Source organism: Megalobrama amblycephala, linkage group LG5 (assembly GCF_018812025.1).
Source record: "Megalobrama amblycephala isolate DHTTF-2021 linkage group LG5, ASM1881202v1, whole genome shotgun sequence".
In the NCBI taxonomy this organism is placed as follows: Eukaryota; Metazoa; Chordata; class Actinopteri; order Cypriniformes; family Xenocyprididae; genus Megalobrama; species Megalobrama amblycephala.
The window spans coordinates 18,631,746-18,656,170 of NC_063048.1; the positions used below are offsets into that span (position 1 = coordinate 18,631,746).

At 37.7% G+C, this 24,425-nt stretch overlaps 1 protein-coding gene across 3 annotated transcripts in view; it reads right to left on the minus strand.

Annotated features, from left to right (window-relative positions):
* Window positions 1-24,425, minus strand: part of LOC125268636 (neuronal PAS domain-containing protein 3) — a 359,515-nt gene that overhangs the window by 218,713 nt on the left and 116,377 nt on the right. For all 3 annotated transcript variants that reach the window (XM_048190978.1, XM_048190979.1, XM_048190980.1), the window contains exon 3: window positions 5,982-6,226. In XM_048190978.1, coding sequence (XP_048046935.1) covers window positions 5,982-6,226 — 245 coding nt within the window. The remainder of the gene's footprint in view (window positions 1-5,981; window positions 6,227-24,425) is intronic.

Below are 24,425 nucleotides of genomic sequence, written 5' to 3' on the forward strand. Positions count from 1 at the left end.
AAACTTCAAGAGAAGCGATTATGTTTGTTAAAACTCTTGCGTTTATGAGGTGCCGAAGGACAGTGTCCCAGAAGACGAACCAAAACCATGCAAACAAAGAAAAGAGGTGATTACGAAAGCTTCTTTTCCTTCAATAAAAACAAGTGGCTTGAAAAGCAGGAGGTTTCGTTGTATTCAGCTGAGTGACACATCTATGCAATGCAGCAGTCACCAGAGATCAAACGCTGATAACCAGTGAACACGCGGCGGCTTCCAGCGCTGCCTCTAATAAAGACAGCGGGCCGCCGCATCTCAGGTATTAATCACACACAACAAAGCACTGTGTGTTTCTGTCAGTTTGTTCCACTCGCTTCCACTGACTGCTGAATAGATTATAACCCCACTGATGAGAAAACCGCCAATACAAACAGGATGTTTACAGTAGAACGGCACAACGATGACTCCACGACAAAATAAACCCACAACAGAGGAAAACTGCACTGTTCACAAGATTTCAGTTGAATTAAAGTATCATCAGATGTTTCTCCTAGAATTCAATACATTAGACACAAAAAAACTTTTATTCAGTAAGGACACATGAAATTGATTGAAAGCGACAGAAAAGACATTTGTAATGTTACAAAAGAATTCTATTTCAAATAAATGCTATTCTTTTGACATCTCTATTCATTAGAGATTCCTGAAAAAACTGCATCACGGTTTCTACAAAAATATTAACACTCTGAGGTCTGAGGTATCGCCGGCGATACCACCACGGTTTTTTTCTTACCAGTGTGAAAGAGACTCAAAATACTCCGTCAATGTTGCAATGTTATACACCATTTTAATCTGTGGAATATCTTCTTTTATTTGTTGTTAGAATAAAAACAAAATGTTGTGCTTTTTTTAAAAAATAAAGAAAACTAACATGATGCGTGATCTCTCGTCTCCCTCTGAACGAACTCCAATCTGATAGTTCTCAGAAAATGAACTGTAACTTAGTGAATACTAATCACAAAAAATTAGACTTATGTCTAAAAAAAACGTTAAGATGTCAGGTTTTAAATCGTGTAATTCAAATCGAAAACAAATATTCTCTGTTTATGTAATCTGTATGAAAAGAGAGCCATGTCAGAAGTCCTTGATTCAGCTCATTACCCGCTAATGCGGCCACGCCCATGGAGGGAGCGCTATTCAGAGTCAATACATGCATTCATCGTCTCAATCGTGTATTTATTGTCTTGAAAAGTGTTTTGAATAGCCATAGTTACCAATCTCTGGCCTCTGTTAGTTCGGTTAGTTCCTGGATTGCCTGTTCTTCTTTAGCAGGCACTTGTGGACTAAAGGTGCACAGAGCACCCTCCGGCTGCAAGTATGAATTGAAAACACAGTATCCAGCGCTCATAGTAATGACAATAAATCCTGAATAAATATTACTCTTCTGTATAGAAAATTGACAAACATATGAGAATCCATCAATATTTCTCCAAATGTGCATGCTTTTAAGCTAAAAGCCTATATGAAATGCCATAGAGGTAACATAATTGTTCAGACACTTTGCATCACAGAAATACATTATATTTTAAAGAATATAATAGAATACCATTATTTTAAATTGTAATAATATTTCATAGTATTGCTGTTTTTTTCTGTATGTTTGATATACACCACATGATCACAGAGGGTTTTTTCACAGCCTACCTGACTGAAAGAGTTCATTATTTACGCAAGTCATTTCAGGTCATTATTATGTGATTCTTTTGTCTTCTCAGGTGAGAATCACCCATTATTCATGATGATTCACGCCTCCATGCATACTGTGTTTCTTGACCAAAGATGTTTTAGAAAATTTAAATCTCTCTATTGTTTTATATGAAAGAGTAGTCAGCATAATTTTTACATAATTTTGAAGCAAAAACTCTAGTCTACAACCTCCAATACCCAGAAGTCTTGTGAACACAGATTTAATATAATTTTTTGGCCTTATTTCAGTGACTTAAGATTTGTGTTTTTTCAATAACCACGCATAAACGTTATTCCTTCAAAAACACAAACATGTACATACATGTTCCTCACATATTATGGTAGCCTAGTTTGTGCTGAATACAGTGTAATGACACTTTTGTCATTAATATGTTTATGAACAACTGAAAAAAGCACAAATGTCAGGGCATGTCAAAACTTCTCCAGGCCCCAAATCAGCCTCAGACTCCAAGGGGTTAAGCAGCAAAAACTTTTCAAAATGGCTATTAATACTTGAGCACCAATAATAATTGATAATAAATAAGCAGCAAATCAGCATATTAAAATGATTTCTGAAGGATCATGTAACACTGAAGACTAAAGTAATGATGCTGAAAATTCAGCTTTGCATCACAGGAATTAATTACATTTTTTAAATATTTTCAAATAGAAAACAGTTATTTTAAATTTAAATAATATTTCACAATATTTCTGTTTTTACTGTATGCCTGATCAAATAATCACAGCCTTGGTGATGATAAGAGATTTCTTTTAAAAACATTAATCTTTTTCGACTCCAAACATATGAATGGTAGCATCAATTTGGATATGATTGGAATATAATTGATGAGAACTGCAAATCAGAGTTTGAGACATTATCGAGATCCCTGGAGTCTTTTTCCTTTTTTTTTTTACCTCCCAAGCCTCCATTTGCTCTCCATTAAATCTCATTGCTGTCTAGGAGAAACAATTGAGACATTCCAGAGATCTCGTTTGTGATTTATTTCCCCGTGGGCACTGGTGCCGCATGTAAAATAAATTCGCATTTCACTCAATTAATTCCCCTCCGTTAATATCAGTCTCCGAGCAGGCGTTGGCACAAGATGTTTACGCCTTGGGTGATTAAGATGGAAAAGTGAGTTTCTGACATTCCGATGGAAAACATTCAAAGCTGCTATTTTGCAAATATTTCAGCCCATTTGGAATTCCTTTCCGGTGATCATAAAAGGACAACTGGCATATGTGTCCTCGACTCGGCGGCTAACTACAGGCACAAAACGTGTCAATTGTGCAGGCAGCGCTGTAGAGTTTGGGTGTGTGCGCTTGGTGAAGTGTGGCATTTTGGCGACTGCTCGCTGCTCTGCATGCATGAATAATGAATGCACAGGTGGTGGAGGGGGGTCAGGGGCCCGCGCCATCCTCCAAACAACAGAAAGGTCATGCTTGTTTGTGCAGTGTCCTTCAACAGATGTGAAACGCTTCTGACAGAGACTAGCAAATTTCGGTTAAAACGCTCCAAAAAAATTAGTTGATGGGTCAATTACGGTAAAGGTCAACAGGCGCAAAAGGAGAGAGGCGGCTAGCTTGCGCGACTTATGATAATAAATCAACACTTGAGAAACGGAGGTCAAATTCTTTCAGTTGCGATGCCAGTAATACGGCCGGCTTTTATTACAGATAAAGGCCCCAATTCAACGCTTTGTCACCCTGGTTTTGCATTCAACAAAAGGCGGCTTTGTTTTAATGGTGTTTGGCGACTCTCCGTCGTACAAATGGCAGCTCCAAATTGTTCTTTATTCACACAGACACAAAAAAAGAACCGGAAAAACGCAGGTAGATCATTCCGATTCACGTGAGATTTGCCAAACAATACTGCTCCGAGATTTCCCAAAAGGTTACAATCATCAGTTATTATGTGGAAATGCCTTACAAGAAGTCAACTTGGTTTTTTTCTTCTTTTCACAGCAAATATTGTATAATAGCATCAGCGGCGGCTTCAGATCTCCATGTAAAGTCACTGGGAAATTGCCTGGAAGTCTGCACTGACAAATGAACCAGCTACTTCCAGGCACAGGAAACAATATCATTTTCTTTCAGCTCACCTTGACTCATGCGCGCAAACAATCGGAAGGAGAAATGGGCCTTGCCCTCTGTGCTCCGGGCCTGATGCAATAAGTCACCATATGCTCGTATTAGCATGCTCCGCATTACGGCATGCGGCGCACCTCCCGGTCAGCTGCACGCCAATCAAAACGCATGCACCTCTTTTATTCTAAACAACAATCCACCAGGAGTCAGCGGAGGATGATGAGAGAGCTCTCTGCCGCTGTAGGTCAGCCCCATCTCCTCGCTCCGATCGGAAAATAAACAGAGATTCATGAGCTCGGAGGAATCGGGAGCGGGGCTGAGTATCCATTAGCTCTAGCGATGCAGAGCAGCAAAACGGGAATCGATAACAGGTTCTGTTCGAAATGTAGTGCAAATAAAATGAGCCGCGCTACTGATTCAATTCAAACGGCTGCTGTCAATGAGATGGAAGGACACAAAGCGCCTCTCATTGTCCTAGAGGGGTTGGATTCACCTTGCTGAGCGTTCATTAATACATAGGGATGTGATGCACTTTATTCATTTCCTTCGCTTACATCATTTCCTGGACTGCATGTCGAGCACGTCGGTGTCGGACGTGTAAAAGGCACCAGTCTTGTGAACCGGCCCGACACCGAATTATTCACTATATACATTTTCTCATTAAAATGCATGCGGCTCTTCAAAGCGAGACAACAATGATACCATCTGTTGTGTGCCGGCCGGAATACACAGAACAAAGCCTCTGAAAACTGCAACAATTTACTCTTGCCTCTAACAACGTTCATGGTACTACAGCCATTCCAAATGTACAGTAAATTTAAGTGCACATTTAAGTGCAAAAAGGAGTTGTAATGAATAAAATTAAATTAAATTAAAAAATAAAAGCTATAATTCAATACAAAAAAAACAAGAAAATGACTACAAAAATATTATAATAAAAACTAATATGGCAACTGGCAACTGTAAATATCAGAAATAATAGTTTGTCTTTTTGTTTGAAACCCAGGCACTGATAAAAATCCATACCAAATGATCCTAAGAGCATCATCTCTTTTAAATATTACATTTAACCAAGGCCATCAAATATAACGAGAAGAGCAAGTATTGAGCGCGTCTTTTTTTGTTTTCATTGATCCCGACCGCATCCTTTATCACCAACCAATTAGCATTAGTTGATTAACCAGGCCCATTACTTACCTAATCGTTACAGTCCAACTAAGAATCCATAGTTACTGTTAAATCTATAGGCTGCTTCAGTGTACTGACATTCGTAACTAATTAGGGTTCTGTAGGGCATGACACAGTCTTGTTTATTTATAACCGACAGCTATTTTTCTTCTTGAGCCTGTAGTGCAGCAAATTCCAGCCAGGAGGGAGCGAATTATGATCGCTGTGCACATCTCACTGGACTTTTTAATGCACATCCATAGTTTCACAGCCTACTTTCTGTCCTTGCTGGTAACCAAGAGTACTAACCGATGAGCTGTTGATTTTGTGCACTGCATGTGGTTGTTTACCACTGACAATAATCTCAACTCATCCCGCAGTGTGTATAAACCAGTTTACAATGTGTTTACACTTACAATTACACTTATAAAGAAGCCTTGCAGGCAAGTTTGATGAATAAAACAGAAATATTAACTTCTGGTTATGAGTTATAAGTTAGCCAGGTTTATTTTTTAATCTAGTTATGGCATAAGTTGAAAAAATGTGCACAGAAGTTGATATTGATTTTCTCATGCTAACATATGTAATATTAAACTGTTATGGCAAACATTGTATAATAGTACACTTTGTTTACTTCCATCATAAGTTTGGTAGCACTTTATTTTACAGTCCTGTTCACCATGTACATACTATGTACTTATTATAGTAATTACAATAACTGTGTAATAACTAGGTACCTTATATTAACCAGTACTTTCTTAGGTAAGTACAGTGTAAGTACACAAGTGCACGTACTGTAAAATAAATTGCAACCATACGTTTTTTTTTATTGTAAAGAGGATTTTCAATTCAGTAATACAAATTATTGTCTTTAGTATTCAATATTCAGCATACTACACATGATACACATTAAATTGAAAATAACCTGGCGAAAAAAAACAACAACAACAAAAAGAGCAGAATAAAATTCAAATGTGATTTGTACAGGGAAGAATGAGTCTTACCTTTGACTGAGGTGTTGGGCGGCGGTCCTTCGATGCGCAGGTTCCATGGCGGGTCTCCCTGGTTGGCGAAGTCCCTCATCTTAAGGTAGCTGATGGTGAGGCGGATGATGGAGGCCTTATCCAGCTGGCTGGTGATGGCGCCGGGGAGCGGAAGCATCTTTGCCAGCTCGTAAAACTCGAAGTTTTCCTTCCCCCGGCGCGAGCGAGCGGCGTCACGTGACTTCTCCTTCCTTAGAGCCTGCAACCTGGCAGAAACGCAAGAACGTCAGTAATATAAACAACTACTGCTAGTCAAAGCCTGACAGACTTTGCTTTCCTGTTGGAAGACGTATTACAACTGACAAAATATATCAATACGTTATGCTTAAAATGCTTAAGTTTGTGCGGCGATGTCCCAGAAGGCAAACCAAATTATAATTTTAAAATTCTTTATTAATCAAGAAGTGGGATCATAATTTGGCATTGTAAATTTACATTAAATAGGTATTGAAATTGACCCCATTTACTGTCTTAACACATAGTCCTAGTTTTAATTTGTGCATGTGATTACACAGACAAAGTATTTTTCATCAAAATATAACTTAATCCACCTCCAAACTGACATCACCAATAGCCCCTCCCCAGTCATACAACCTGACAAAAAGAAAAAAAAAAAAAACTTTTTCATAATCCAAACCATTTCTGATGTAAATACGCAAGTCTTGATCTTCATTTTTTTTTAATCAATCATTTATTCAATCATTGTAATATGCTGATTTGCTGCTTAAGAAATATTTCTTATTATTATCAATGTTGAAAACTGTTGTACTGCCTAATATTTTAGTAAAAAATGTGATACTTTTTTCAGGATTCTTTGATAAACAGAAAGTTCAAAAGAACAGCATTTATTTAATTTGACTTTTATTTTTGTAACAATGTTAAAGTCTTTAATGCCACTCTTGAACAACATAATGCATCTTTCCTGAATAACAGTATTCATTTCGTAAAAAATATATCTTGCGGCCTTCAAACTTTTAAAACGTAGTGTATTTACAGTAGCACAGTACAAAATTATTAATATTCATATACGAGAATACCAAATAAAATATGTTGTTAGTGACAATATTACACCATAAGTAGAGGGTAAACCATGGTTACTACTGATAGATCCAATAATATTAGCCTCTATTCATAATACACACACGTAACTCGATTCATCTCTATTGTAAACTGTAGCAACTGTATACATCCCAACATGCCTTTCTCTTTTCAACACTGCTTTTCCCAGCCAAACAAAAAGCCCAGGAGAGACGGTCTGTAACTGAACTCAATAGCTGTTCCAGGCTTTTTGTTATTGACTGTATATAGTATCAAGAGCACACCTCTGTGCCAATCACAGACGGGGCAGGCAACCGCGGTGTTGTGGCGCTGGGCCACAGCAGGCTAAAGTTGCAGTCACACCGACTTTGTTGTGCTCCGTCGGGAGACCTCAACTCAATTGATTCAGTCATTGGAATCTAGAAGTGGGTCGAAGTTGTGATTAGCTTTGGCCCGGGGTCTCGTGAGACGCCCCTGTGAATGACTTTTATTGCTGCCTTTTTACCACAGACACAGACGACCGGCCAGAGATCTTCTTTCCCCGCCAAGTGCTTAGACAAAGAGAAAGAAACACAACACTGAGCTAACCTCACCTGCATTTGAGCTTCGAAATGATGCTAGATGAAAACACCCAAAATATACACACGCTCCCACACATGCCTGCACAAAACAATGATTTATTATAAATTATGACTGCTGCCTCAAAGTGCTTCTGTTTATTTTAAATCAAGTGATTTACAACTCTGCAGTGAGCATTTCTCTGTATGTATTTCCTTCTGAATAAAATGATTCCCTTTTTGGCAGCAACTGCTAGCAACTCAATGGAGCGTCTATACTGGAAGTGACTGACGCCACATCTCAGAATATGGAAATACACTGGTGTAATCACTGTATGTGAGATTCTACATTAGCAAAACAATTTATAAATCATGTTACAGAGTTATATTTGAAAGCTTGTTTCCGCCAAATAAAAAAAAGTTATTGCGACTTTTTATCTCACAATTCTGACTTTTTCTCGCAATTGCGAGTTTATATCTCACAATTCTGACATTTTTTCTCAGAATGGCGAGATATAAAGTCAGAATTGGGAGTTATAAAGTCAGAATAGTGAGTTATATTGTCAGAATTGCAAGTTATATTGTCAGAATTGCATGACAAACACAATTGCGAATTATAAAGTCAGAATAGCGCAATATAAACTCGCAATTCTGACTATATAACATGCAATTCTGACTTTTAACTCACAATTGCGAGTTTAAATCTCGCAATTCTGACTTTTTTTCTCAAAATTGTGAGATATAAACTAGCAATTGCATGTTATTATTGCATGTTATAAAGTCAGCCTTTTTTCCCCTCACAACTGGACATTATAACACACAATTGCGAGTTTATATCATGCAATTCTGACGTTATAACTCAAAATTGTGAGTTTATATCTCACAATTCTGAGAAATTACAAGTAATAAAGTCAGAATTTCATGATAACACACACAATTGCCAGAAAAGTCAGAATTGCGACTTTATATCTCACAATTCTGACTTTCTAACATGCAATTCTGACTTTATAACTCACAATTGCGAGTTTAAATCTCGTAATTCACAATTACCTTTTTTTATTTAGTGGCGGAAACAAGCTTCCATAGTTATACTAATGGTTAGAAAGAAAAGATTTTTAAGTTTTTAAGACAGTGACCAGAAACATCAAGAGTCTGCTTCATAATTCATTTAAATATATACATGATTTAATAAATTGCTATCAGTTCAATTCATGTGGAAATGTTGTTTAATGTGTGCTCCTTGTCAACAATCCGTTGTGTAATATACACACAACAGCAACAAAATTGTAGCCCAGACAGTCATGTAGTGTGAGAAGAACAACGATCAGATGACTTTGAAAATCGTGCAGTGTGTACCTGGCATAACTTCAAGTAAGGCCTACTAAAATAACTACAACTAAATAAAAACAAAAATTAATAAACACTATGTAGACATTTTAAAAACAACAAAATTGCTTAAATTTTAACTAAATTTGAATTCATAATAGTAACAAAAACTAGAATATTATATCAATAATACCACTATAACACTGGGTACATGTAAATAAAATAATTTTATTTCAGTTGGAGAAGAAATATACTCCGTAAATTAGTTTTTCAGCATGTTGAAAATAGAAATGCGGCATATGCTAAATTAAAAATGCCATGCGCTACAATGATACTTCTAGTGTAGACAGCTTCATTAACTATAATGTGAGCGATGTAGTTTTGTCACAGCATATAAGGCACAAAACATACTCTACACAGTGTTGCCAAGAGGTGCTGGAGCAGACTTTAGTGTAAATTCGTCTTCTAAGGACAAGTACTGTCATGTCAACAGTTTTGAAGAGTTAAAGGTGCCCTAGATTCAAAATTTGAATTTACCTTGGCATAGTTGAATAACAAGAGTTCAGTACATGGAAAAGACATACATTGAGTTTCAAACTCCATTGCTTTCTCTTTCTTATGTAAATCTCATTTGTTTAAAAGACTTCCGGAAAACATGTGGATCTCAACATAACACCGACTGTTACGTAACAGTCGGGGTGTACGCCCCAATATTTGCATATGCCAGCCCATGTTCCCAACATTATGAAAGGCATTAGACAAGGGCAGCCAGTAACGTCTGGATCTGCACAGGTGAATCAACAGACTAGGTAAGCAAGAACAACTGCGAAAATGGCAGATGGAGCAATAATAACTGACATGATCCATGATAGCATGATATTTTTAGTGATATTTGTAAATTGTCTTTCTAAATGTTTCGTTAACATGTTGCTAATGTACTGTTAAATGTGGTTAAAGTTACCATCGTTTCTTACTGAATTCACGGAGACAAGAGTCGTTGCTATTTTCATTTTTAAACACTTGCAGTCTGTATAATTCATAAACACAACTTCATTCTTTATAAATCTCTCCAACAGTGTAGCATTAGCCGTTAGCCACGGAACACCATCAAACTCATAGAGAATCAAATATAAACATCAAAATAAATACTTTACTCACATAATTCGAAGCATGCATACAGCATGCATGACGAACATCTTGTAAAGATCCATTTGAGGGTTATATTAGCTGTGTGAACTTTGTAAATGTGCTGTAATATAATCGAGAGCTCGTGTGGCAGGGAGCACGCAATTTAAAGGGGCGGCGCGCTGAAAAAATCAGTGCATAGTTAATGATGCCCCAAAGTAGGCAGTTAAAAAAATTAATTTAAAAAAATCTATGGGGTATTTTGAGCTGAAACTTCACAGACACATTCAGGGGACACCTTAGACTTATATTACATCTTGTGAAAAAGCATTCTTGGGCACCTTTAACGTGTATAGTTATATATCTGAATAATGCTGTTCAATTTAATGCCGCATACAACTCCGCACTGGTGTACAACCTACATAAAAAAACCAAAAGCACCTCTAAAATGTATTCAAATGTATATAAATCAGATTCAACAGCTTTTTATTCATAAAGCACATTATTTTAAGCACAAGAAAATATGCATGAACTCAGTGTATCAGCTAATAATGCACAGGGCACAGGCTTTCTGGTGTTTACAGTCGCAGCGCTCTGGTCCAAGGTTTGAGCCCATTGATTTATGATTTTCAATCAAACAACTCACAACAGCCGCTTTAATGCTTCCAAAACACAACTGCCCACTTTCTGTAGCGTTCATCATGTCAAGCCATTCTGAATTAAGTCGGAAATAAATCAGCCCAGAGCTTCTGCGTTCCCTGTTGGCCGACATTTAGATTAATTTTTTACCACCATAAATGCTAAATCAGTTATAGCAAGTGCCGAAAGATGGGGAGAGAAGAATGCCTTGATGGATGAAAAACGACTGTTGGTGGAAAAGAAAATCAGCAGATATTGTCTTCACATTTTATCAACGAACAAAAAGCAACATAAAATATGAAATGCCACAACGCAAAAATATTCTGGAGTGCTTAATCTTGATGTAGCTTCACAATTCCTACTCTGCTTTAGTAATGGTCAATAATTCCCAAGCAACTTCCAGCAAAAAAAGGCCCAACTGCCTATTACCTCCAAAAGAACACCAATGATGCCTCACGCAGATCTAATACTATAGTCGCAGTTGTGATCAATTTTAATCCTGTATGAAACTATCATTTCAACATCAAATATAGATTTGCTTCACGCCTTTGCATACGAGCGATGGATTTCTATTCTTGATGGTGTGGAGCGCTCCAGCACAAGAATAAAAACTCCATTTGATGGTCTGCTGCTCAGACAGTATATAAAACCAGTTGTAATGGTTGTTTGGATGCAAAGTGCAACAGAGCAGCAGAATTTCATTTGTTCCACAAACTTGGAAGGCATTATGCTGTCCTGCCAAATACATCTTGATACACCAAGGTTAGGTGACCTTCATTTTCGTGACATATTTATTACGTACTATGGGAAAATGCAACAAACACGAAATCACGGTGATACCACGGGCCCCGTGTGACTCTTGCGGGACCTTTCAGGGAAATGGGAAAGAGCTTTGTTTTGTGGTGTGGACTAACGGCAGCAGCTCTTGAGTAATGAGTGCTGTGTTATTGAACGGCCTGTTTTCTGAGCACGAATTTATGATTTTGCTGTTTCCTGCTTCCAGGCTGGTATAAAAACACTTCTAGATTATCTGCAATGAACATAAATGTGCCATAAACCTTTTCAGAGCTTATGCATCCTGAAGGGTTAGAGTTTATGCACATGGAAACATCCTGTAACAGTAAATAGCCAATTGGTGACAACATCATATTTTCATCAGAAAGACAAAAATCAATACAATATATAACATTGGATCACAACCCATTTTACTTTTGTAATGTGACATATTTCAAAGTAAACGTAGGGCAGGATATGATTGTATCCATCAGAAGCTGAAAGGATCATGAAAAGTGGGCATGACATATCAGAATGGAGCCATTTGATTGGAGGGGAGGGGCTTAATAACATCAGCTGCTAAAAAGTTGTTTCAGGAGCAGATCAAGTTATTTTATTTCAGTTAAAGATTATGAAGTTAAACATTTGTTCCTTCAGAATAACATGAACTGATGAAACACAATTTACATTTAATCATTTAGCAGACGCTTTTATCCAAAACAACCTATAAATGAAGAAAAGCAATCAAACCAACAATAGGGCAACAATATGCAATTTTTTTAAACAAATATGTAAATAAGGTACGAGAGGCTGTGCTGTATCGTAAATAAGTCATGGCTGAAGGGCGTTGTTAGGCACGACACGTAGCGGAGCATTAGCCTATTGCCTACCTTATTGTACCTTAGTACCTTATTGCTTTTATAAAACGGTTACCACACAATACAAATATTAAAGCTAAAAATATGTATCAATGCAACTTTCATGAAGTAAAATTTCACTAAAAGCCTTCCTTACGCCCGAAAAAATAGCCCCTGACCGTGAACAGCAACAGAAGTTACATTATTATGCCATTAGATGGCAGCAAAGACTGTCTTTATGAGTGTGTCAATCAGTAGCGAAGACTTTTACATTGAAAAGACTGAATTGTTGTGAACACGGAACAAGACGCAACTGATAAATGCTTTGACTAGCGCTGTCAGTCACGGAAAACCCCTTAACTGTTAAAAGGACAAGATAATACATCGGACATTTAAACAGATTTTTTATTACATAAAAACATAGGACTGACCTGAAGGAAAATGCTAAATCTGAATGAAGATAATAAACTCGCTCATTCGATCTCTTTCTCACAATACTCTTCTACATAATACAGTAAGCTTCAATGAGAATATCAATTGAGAACAAACAGTTTACGTTGCTAAGAGTGGTTGCTAAGGGTGTTGTGTAGTGATACACAGAACAGTTGGGTGAAGCGGTCTTAGCCGTGTTTTATCGTGAATAAAACACAGCTATTGACCAATCACAATCAAGGACAGGAACTAAGCATTTTATAAAAAGAATATAAGTATTAGTGTTGGCGAAAAAGATGCGTCTTCAGCAGTTTCTTGAAAATAGACAATAATACCAGAAAAGTGTATTAAGAATGTGAACAGGGTCAGTTTTGATTTTATGTAGAACAATACTTTTTTATGAAGAGGAAACTAAAATAACCAAAGCAGACCTGGTTGAAATAAAAGCTATAGGTTAGGAAACAAGATTATGGACTTGAGGAAAAATGTTAGCACACTAAAGAACATTGTAAAGAAAATAAAAATAAATAAAATCGCATATTCTTTTAATTTGATAAGTTTGGCTGTAAACAGTAATGGCATATGTTCTAAAATGCTGTTATTAGGGATTTAAATACTAAATATTTAATTGGCCTACTTGTATCCCTTAAATGCATACCTCGGGTCTTTAGTGACCCGGGACGCTACCCTCCTCCTCATTCATTTTTTAAAGTTAGACATCAACCTTCTTGGTATTCCTCAATCAATTCATTATAAAAAATATAACAAGAAAAAAAAAATCATAAAATTATAAAAGAATGCCTATTTTTGTATTCATTTTTTGTAAAAATTGTATAGGGTCGCTAACGACCCGAGGTGTGTATGAGTGTACGTATATTTTTTCTGCACAACAATAATTGAATCTTAGATGACGGAATAAGTGCAATTTACCTTTATTCCACAAGGTGACAATGTCTGATGCACAATGCTGAAGTGACGACTCATTCAGACAGAAAACGAAATAAGAAAAACATGAAATGGCTCAGCGATTTACTGCAGAGCAAGTACTGAACGCAATCAAATATGACTGTAACTGTCACTGGATGGATCTGGTGAAGCTGTTAGCAACCTAAATATTGATTTTGAAGATGATGAAAATTATATAGTTTTGAGAATACGTTTGAGATCGCGAATGGGCTCATATTTGTGACCTCAAACATAAAACTAGCCCATTATTTGCTGAATTTACTGGGAAATGAGCTCTGACGAGGACAGTGATGATGGCATAAAACATCTGCTCAAACTGAGCCCTTTCAAGCTCCAAAAGGAAACAAAATATGCTTTATTTTATTCTTCTGTAATTGTTACTCTAATATCAGAGGAGTTTTATATTATCACGACAGGTAGAGATCCTTCCGTGTTAGATATAGATCCGGGTCGATAAAGACCCGAATATGTAAGAATGATTGGCGAAACAGTCATGCATTTAAGGGTTATATCAGAATAATATTTTAAGAACCTTTTTAAAGACATTTGAACCTTATCTTGTGATCGACCGTATTGCTCTATATAAATGAGTAAATCTGACACACACACACACACACACACACACACACACACACACATACACAAAAACATCATGAGGCTGAAAGTTCTGCAAATGATCATTTAGGGTTGAGGTAATTGCCTTCATCAGTGTAGAAAAATCAGGCAGAAGAGAAATGTCACTTTAGATTATCTTCTTGCCTCCTGAAGCAATAGATGACACTTGATCAGAGACTAAATGCCAAAACCAATCAATTCCTTTTGTGACTCTTCACCATGCCGCAGTAAAAAAGGCCATAGTCTTGGTTCTTCTAATTAAAGTAAATGCTATCTCCTTGGTAACCTCATTAATATTCTCATTGACTTGGTTATACATACAGTGTGTCATATGACTGGTCAAAATTAGATGGAGCAGTTTTAATCAGCCAGAATGTATATTACTCTCAGAAAGACTATATTTCATATACAGTTTGATGAAAATACTTTTGACTAAAATAACTTTGAAGGTAACATCTTTTACATTTTTATTCTACAAGGTTGTTTGCACCAAACACAAGTTATTTAGTTAATTCACATTCACATTTTCCACTCTCTCTGACCCTTAGAATTAAACAGGCTGTTTTATACTGTACTTTAAGACTCTATATGTAAATAAGCTCTGTTATGAACTTTTCGCATGTGAAATGAGGAGCAACGCCCCCATCTAGTTGCTGGATACTGAATAGGCATTGATATTGTAAACTTTGGCGGTCATTAGGGAGGAGGCTTTGTTTTATGACTGTCTACATACTACATCAAACTCTTATCTCAAAGAGCAAGAAAACACTGTTTTTATTTATTAGTACAACAACTATAAAAGTACTATCACAAACTAAGCTTCATCTGGAAATGCATTAGAAAACAATTCTTGCAGCAATCTTTAAGAGCCTACAGAAAGTGCTACTACATACTGAATCATAGGCTAGCTGCGTTCAGACGTGCATCGTTAAGTGCAAGGTTACGTCTCGCACAGTGCACTAATTCCCTTCAAGGTCTGTGCGTACTTTCCTCTCAATCAGTAAAATGGATCCGGTTCTGATGTCAGTGTCCATTGCTTTCATTACCCTCAAAGTTCTGTCATTCGACTGTTCGTTTGTCCTGTGTGTGTGTGTGTGTTTGTGTGCGTGTGTGGGAACACATTGACATTCTTCATTAATATGGACGTCAGTTCAGGAGATCTATAGATGCGCTACTGTCATACATCAGCAAGCGCCGCTCTGTTACTAAACAAGAGGCTGGTGTTTACATTGGTTATGCTCAGTATTTCATTTGAAAAACTAGCCAACCTTAATATGATGAATCAGAGGACTGTAAACCAGATTTTGACTATTCAAAAATGTATGTTAATGAAACTTAAACTTCCAACAAACTGTAGAATGTTGCTGTCTCCACCAGTATACACATATTGAAATGCATCAACAGTGCCTATAGAAAATCATCATACCCCTTTGAAATGGTTAACTTACTTGTCGTACAGCCTGAAATCAAAACCCATTCCACAAAAAAAGCTTTTCCAGCTTTATTTACAATTTAAAAAAAAACCTGAAAGACTAGAATAACAGGGTTGGAAAAGTCATCAGTCCCCTGATTTAATACTTTGTAGAGCCACCTTTTGCTTTAATTACAGCTAATAATCTTTTTGAATATGTCTGTATGTACTAGCACACCTAGATTGGGGAATATTTGCCCATTCTTCCTTGCAGAATTGCTCAAGTTAAGTCCAATTCTGTGGTGAGTGGCAATGGACTGCTCTCTTCAAATCAGATTTAAGTCAAGGACATTCACCTTCCTATCCTTAAGCCATTATGTTGTTCTTTTGGCGGTATTTTTGGTGGATCATTGTCATGTTGGAAGGTGAATGACCTGCCTATCTTCAGCTGTCTAGCAGAGGGATGCAGGTTTTCCTCAAGAATTTGGATGTACTTGGCAGCATCCATTTTCCCTTCAATCCTGACCATTCGCTCAGTCCCCGCTGAAGAGAAACAACCCCACAATATAATGCTGCCACCACCATTCACAGTAGGTACAGTGTATGGTGTGCTTTGGGTGGTGTGCTGTGTTTGCTCTTCGCAAAAACATAGCGCTTGGAGTTCAGTCCAAAAAGGTCAATTTTGGTCTCATCAGACCATAGCACCTTTTGAGATGGCATCATAGTCTTCCAGGTGTTTTTTCACATAGTGCAAACGAGACTGAGTGTGGCACTTTTTCAGGAAAGGCTACTTTCTTGCCACCCTGCCATACAGGTCAGCTTTGTGTAAAGCTTGTGAGATGAAAGCTTGAAAGTTGTCACATGCACAGACCGACCAGTCCCCAGCCATAAAGCCTTGTAAGTCCTTCAAAGTTGCCTTTGGCCTCTTGGTAGCTTCTCTGATCTGATGTCTTCCTAGCTCGGTCACCAAGTTTGGTGGACCAATGTGTTGGTGGTGCCAATTGCTTTCCATTTCTTAATGATGCTCTGAACTCAGAGGGATAGCTAAAGCCTCCTAAATGTTTTTGTAGCCTTCTTCTAACTTATGCCTAACTTTATCCCGGAGGCCTTTTGAAAGCACTTCCCAACCATGGTGAATTCTTTGCAGTACCAAGCAGTACTAACAGTGGAATCACAAGAAACAGCTAGTTTTATTCTGAATTAATCAAAACCACCACACCTGGTGCCAGATGGAGCAATTAGCCTGGTATTTGATCTAGAAGTTGTTTGGTTGCACCTGAGCAAGTCTATAATGGTATACTAAGGGGCTGATCACTTTAACAAACCAGGTATTTCACTAATTATTTTTTAATAATCCTCCAGAATGTTTTAAAATGTTATTTTCACTTTGATGATGAGGGAAGGCGTAGGACATTCAGCGTAAGCGTTATGAAGAATGCAGAAGCGGAAAGTACGTTCAAGGCGATATTTTGTTTATAAAGCATAAACGGTTGTATTTTTTTCGAAAATGACCAATCGATTCGCTAGATAAGACCCTTATTACTCATCTGGTATCGTTTAAAGCCCTTGAAGCTGCACTGAAACTGTAATTTTGACCTTCAACCTGTTGGTAGCCATTGAAATCCACTATAAGGAGAATAATCCTGGAATGTTTTCCTCAAAAACCTTCATTTCTTTTCGACTGACGAAAGAAAGACATGAACATCTTGGATGACATGGGGGTGAGTAAACTTATCAGGAAAAGTGTATTTAAAAGTGGACTAATCCTTTAATTTATTTTATTTCCAAGGTGTAATGTGACAAAAGGTAAAGGACTTTCTATAGGCACTGTACATCCAATCTTGTACATATTTATTACGAGTCCAATCATGAGGTTGGTTTAAAATATAATACCTACAAATTATGCAGAGTGAAGCGCTCTACATAACCTTTTTTTCCCCCCTCTGGAATAAAATCCTTCCATGCGACTCGCTGTCTTACAGCTGCCTTGTAAACCCATTTGAAGGCTTTCTGGAAGGCCACATTCACAGTGAATTGCCCCTCTTGTCACAGAGTGGCATACACTCTCATAATGCTCAGAATGCAATTTACTGAACACTTTCATAAAGGCTAGTCTCTCTTAGCTAAAAGCAATTTATTGTCTCTTTTTGTTTAGCTTTAGACAGAAGAGAAAGTGGGGTGACAGAAATAACCGCACAATGTTTGCATAAACTCCAGAGCCGCAAAAGCAGATAACAGGCATCAATTTAGTAAAAATACACATTTTTAGCTAATAATGAAACCTAAAATGTGTTTTTCCACATTGAAAGGTTCGGTTCGGACAAGAGGTTCCATTCCAAAACTCACCATGTTCACTAAAATTACCCATAATGCTTTGAAACAGGAAGCACTTATTTTAATGCTTCAGCTCTTCAAAAACAAGCTTTAAAAAAATGGGAGGTTTGAGAATCCCACAGTGCTTTTTATTTTATCTCTCAACAGACATGACATCTCAATGGCCAGCGATTGCCCAGCAGATTCGTGCAGTGTCAGAGGGGCCGTGGGCGTATGATTGGCTGTTTATAGCACACAGGTGACCTGACTGGCTGGACAAAGAGAGGTTGTCAGAGGAAAAGGTCACAGTGTTGCTTGTACAAAGTGAAACTCGTGTCAGAGCCACAGAGAAAGAGGCGTGCTGTATTATACCTGCTGAATCACAAGCTCAAGGTAGAAATATACCCTTCAACTCAATGTCTCTGTCTCTGTCTCTCTCTCTATATATATATATTATATACACATATAAATATACACATAGAGAGAGAGAGAGAGAGAGAGAGAGAGACAACATGAAGGTGAGCAAATAATGACAGAATTTTAATTTGGGGGGGGGTGAGCCATTGCTTAAAAATCATACGTACAATCCTATATATTAATTACTCTAAAATTACAGTATAAACACATTTGTAAAGAAACACCAACAGGCTACTCATTACTCAAAACCAGCATAACCATACAGTTATCTGCGTGTCTGTGGTTTAAATTGTGTGGGGAGCTGAGCTGTGTAGGGGCCCACAGGGGCCCCTCTCTTGCGATCAGAGGGTGGGCTTGTCAGCGCTGATCTCCTGTCAGTTTGTAATTAAGAGGGCTGTGGAAAGCCACGAGAGTAATGCTGCTCGCCGGATCTCTGCACCGCAGCAAATCCCGTTAGCTGTGAATAAACCCATTGGGGGCGGCACAGGTAAGCCAGACGCAATGCGATTACATGGCAAAAGCGGTGCTTGAAAAGCCAAATCGCCAACACAAAACACCCAGCCTTCACTTCTGCACATTCTCTCCTGTGTGAGCCAAAAACCCCCCCCAAAAAATGACAAACGAGTAAACCAGGACTGAATCGAACACAGGTACAGTAAGAGCCATGAGAGATGTTTAAATTGTGTGAGGATTGTTACTATTATTACTAATAATGTAATTATTATTATTAATGTATGGCAATTTAATATATAATATACATTATATATATATATATATAGTTAGTTCACCCAAAAATGAAAATTCTGTCATTTTTTACTTACCCTCATGCCGTTCCACACCCGTAAGACCTTCGTTAATCTTCAGAACACAAATTAAGATATTTTAGTTGAAATCCGATGGCTCCGTGAGGCCTCCATAGGGAGCAATGACTCTTCCTCTCTCAAGATCCATAAAGGTACTAAAAACATAGTTAAATCGGTTCATGTGAGTACAGTGGTTCAATATTAATATTATAAAGTGACGAGAATATTTTTGGAGCGCCAAAATAGGACTTATTTAGTGATGGCCGTTTTCAAAACACTGCTTCATGAAGCATCGGAGCACAAATGAATCGGTGTATCGAATCTGCTGTTCGGAGCGCCAAAGTCACGTGATTTCAGCCGTTGGCAGTTTTACATGCAATCTGAATCATGATTCGACACACTGATTCATTTATGCTCTGAATCTTCCTGAAGCAGTGTTTTGAAATCGGCCATCACTAAATAAGTCGTTATTTTGGTTTTTTTTGGCGCTCCAGAAATATTCTCGTCGCTTTATAATATTAATATTGAACCACTGTACTCACATGAACCGATTTGAATATGTTTTTAGTACCTTTATGGATCTTGAGAGAGGAAGAGTCATTGCTGGCTATGCAGGCCTCACTGAGCCATCGGATTTCAACTAAAATATCTTAATTTGTGTTCCGAAGATTAACGAAGGTTTTACGGGTGTGGAACGTCATGAGGGTAAGTAATAAATGACAGAATTTTCATTTTTGGGTGAACTAACCCTTTAAGCATTAGTCGACTAATTGCACATTTATTAATAAACCATATATATCAAAATAAAGAGCCTTTAATGCCTACAGCCTAATCAGCGTTCAAGCACACAAAAGCTTGCCACAGCGCACCGGCAGAAGTAATAATTATGAATGCATTGGGGGGAAAAAAGTGTGTAAATTTTAGCAGGATCTATTGCCAGAAATGCAATATAATATACATAACTATGTTTTCAGTGGTGTATAAAGACCTCACATAATGAACCATTATGTTTTTATTATCTTAGAAAGAGCCATTTCTATCTCATACACCACGGGTCCCCTTACAAGTTAAATTGCCATTTTGCGCCGACATATTTCTACAGTAGCCCTAAACGGACAAACTGCTCTACAGAGAGCGTTTGCTTGACTGACTACTCTCTGCTGTCTCAGGCGATGACATATTTGTCCTGTGTTGGCTACTGTAGCTTCTATATATTGCAATTTGCAACCTCACCGCTAGATGCCGCTAAAATTTACACATTGTACCTTTAAGTGCAAGTGATCACACTGACTCCTCCATGTTATCTGTCATGCAGTAAGCGCACTACTACTCAGCTTTCACACTCAGCACACTTGAATAGCCCAAATTTTCCAGGTTAATGTTAAAGTGAGCGGCCATGTAAAGTTGCTACTACTTACATCTTTCATGCAATACACTATATTTGAAGTCGATGAATAAGCGTTTGGATGTCCTGCCCGATGTACTGTATTTACCATTTAGACCAGCTGTTAATTATCTGTCCATCACAGACTGCATGACTTTGCCACTTCCTGTGGAGTTTTTTTTTCTTGTGAATAATAAAATTTTGGTTGAATAAGCCTCTTTTCGTGGACTAACAGTTAATCGACTATTAGGGGGCAGCCCTAATATATCAGACTGCATAATAGAATATATAATTTAAATGTTATAGGTATATAAATTGTGTCTCTGGATTATTTTAATAATGATGATGATGATGATGATGACGATAATAATAATAATAATAATAATAATAATAATATACAATATAATATATACTATAAATTATATTAACATATTAATAGTGATATATTATTTATACATAATAAATGTGTCAAATAAATATGAATTATGATTAGGAATTATGATTTATATTAATAATAATTTATGATTATAATAAATGCAAATCAATTATCAATATTATTAATATTAGTATTATCAATATAAATATGATTATCAATACTATTATTATTATTATTATTATTAATAAATAACAGATTTGAAAATGTATACAAGTGGAACAAAACACTTGTTCGGCCGAGCAGGCGTGAATATCGATTATTGATCATATCAAGATTTTTCCTCAATATACCAGTATAACATTAAGGGCCCTATTTTAACGATCTAAACGCAAAGTGTAAAGCGCACGGCGCAGGTGCACTCAGGGCGTGTCCAAATCCACTTTTGCTATTTTAACGACGGAAAAACGGTCCGTGTGCCGGGGCGCATTTTTGAAATGGGTTGTCCCTATTCTCTTAATGAGTAATGGGCGTAACGTTTAATAAACCAATCAGAGTGTCATCTCCCATTCCCTTTAAGAGCGAGATGCGCTCGCGTGCCATGGCGGATTGCTATTTACATGGCGGAATTTGTTGGCGGAAAAGCTGAACGCTTTTCAAGCGAAGAAACCGATCTGCTCGTGCGCGAAGTTAAACGTTTAGTTAGAAGTTAAACGAAGTTACATTTTTATATTTATGTAGCCTACACAATAATATTCTTTTACACTGTAATCCTTTTGTTTTTAATATTTGGCATGTTTGTGTGATGCGCATCCCTGTGTGTAATAAGCAAAGTCAACGCGCACTGTGGACGCGCCCAGAGGCGCAGTTTCTACCAACGCGCTCTAACAAAAAAATATTGCGCCATTGACTTTAGACTTTAGACCAGGTTTGAGTTGGTCTATGGCGCAGTCTATTTTCAGCTCCTTAAAATAGCAATGCGCCTGAACACACCTCTTTTTTAGACCAGCACGCCCATGGGCGCACTAACTGGCGCAAATGCATTTACTAATTTAAGGACGTGGCGCTGAACGGGAAAACGCGAACGGCGCCGGACGCAAACTAGCAAACACACTTGCGCTGCGCCTTGCGTCGCATTGCGCCGGGTGTATTATAGGGCCCTAGAGCACTTTGCTGTGATTGACCAGATAATCGCAACAGAATTGTATAAGGTGAACAACAACACTGTTCATAATAATCCCAGCTGTAAAGTTGTCATTTCCTCCATTTAAAACGGCTTCATGACTGAAACCACAAGCTTCCATCAAACAGAAGCAAAAACCACCTGACCAGCTGAAGCACAATGGTCATTTTCTCTCCATCTCTCTCTCTGTCTGTTTCGCCTTCTCTCCCGGCCGTTTCCCAGCTGCACCTGCTGCGGGCGGCCCGTTGAGGTGGAACGGCTCAGTATTAGCTGTGAAATTAGCAGCGCTGTCTTGTTAAAGAGCTGGCTCACTCTGCGGAGGGATAGACACTGTTAATGGCATAAAAGCCCTCATCACCTGGGAGCCACACAATTACTTGAGCCAAGGCTCAACGCCATCTTCTCCTGTCCCACACTCCCCCACACTCACCCCCCTCTGCGAGCCGTCCCTCAAACAGCTCACTTCTCTCCGCCTGGCCTCCCGCCAAAACCCCAGACAGAATGAGATCTCTCTCTCTCTCACTCTCTCACTCTATGTCCTAAATCATATCTCAAGTCAATGCCCCACTCTACTAAAACACACTAAATTCAAATCCTGATGTTTGCTAGTGATGAAGCTGATGCTCTCAGGCTCTCAGGCAGGCATTAAAGACAGAGAGAGAAACACAAGGCCATGTTTGAAAAGGACAAAACAGCATTTGGATCAGTGTTGTTGTAAATACAAAGGGCTCAGTAATATTACATCATAAAATAAACAAGGCGTTCAGCTCGTCAACCTTCAGATCGCAGTTACATTCTGACCTGCCAAAAAGCTGTATTCAATTTTCCAAAATCAAAAGCCACAGAGTAACTGTATATTTATAAAAAGCTTTAAATCCGAAACAACTAACAGTACATCGATCACAGGAACAGACTTCTTGGAAGAACATGCTGTTTAAAGGGACATTCACTCAAAATTAAGTATTAATTTTTCACCCTCATGTTGTTTCAAACCTATATGACTTTTTTTCTTCACAACACAAAAAGAGACATTTTGAAGACTGTGCTGGTTGCTCTTTTCCATGTATTTACAATAAACAGGAACCAAGGCTTTTAACCTTCAAAAAGAAAAATGTTTACCATTATTCACATAAATTGATTTTTCAGTGAGCTGTTAACCACAAACCAACAATTTTTAAGAATTTTTTTAAAAATAATAAATTATTTAATTTAATACATACAGTAATTTCACACATTTAATAATTTAATAAATAAGGTCATTTAAAATAAAAAAGTAAATTAATGCCAAGCCCAAAATGTAAAAAGTACCAAAATTTCTTCATTCTGTGTGAAAAAGTGCAGATATTTGTATGAATTGCTGACTGGTGTGAGGGCGGGACAACTTGTCACTAACATCAACCCACAACCATCTGATCAATTCCCCAAGGACAAAATCAAGTCCCGCCCTACATTTGACATGAAAAGCCATTTCACTCGGATATACTTCACAATAGAGAATAAAAGACTATTGCTGACTTTAATGTCACCACGAAATAAAAATAAAAAGTTTTTTGGCTTTTAGTATGAATATGTTAGCCTTACTCTTATCTATAAGCTAGTGTGCTCAAAAATAAGGACAAAATTCGTATTTAGAAGATATAAGTGTTCAAAACTTACAGTCTCTCACTTCCTCCAATATGGATCAATTATTTTGATGACATCACACTGCACTTCAGCTTCTCATCAGATTTTCTGTCCAATCAAATGCTCTCTAGAATCTGAAGTGTCCCGCCCCCACGCTATAAATAGATGCTAAAGCTGTGGCTGAAATCGGTTACTTAACTCGTTTACTGTTTTCTACATGGTGAATGGCACATAGTGCACTATATAGGGAACAATTAAGACTGAGGCTTAACCAAGCTCAACAGCTCTGGCCGAGCTGTGATATAAGCGAAACGCTATTGGCTATTTTAAAAAAAAGAGGAGGAGCTGTTCTATATGTCCCGCCCTGTCTTCCTATTTCAATGACACTTCGCATTCCGAGGCACTTCACTGAGCCTTTAAGTGAATTCTACAGAGATTCTATTGTTTTAAATCTTTTTGAAAACTGAATTTGGTGTGAATATTCCATTACTCACATAATCTAGCTGCCAGCTGAAGCGAAAGGGAAGGCCACAGGCATTTGTCCAAAGCTCAGCTTTACACGTGTCCGT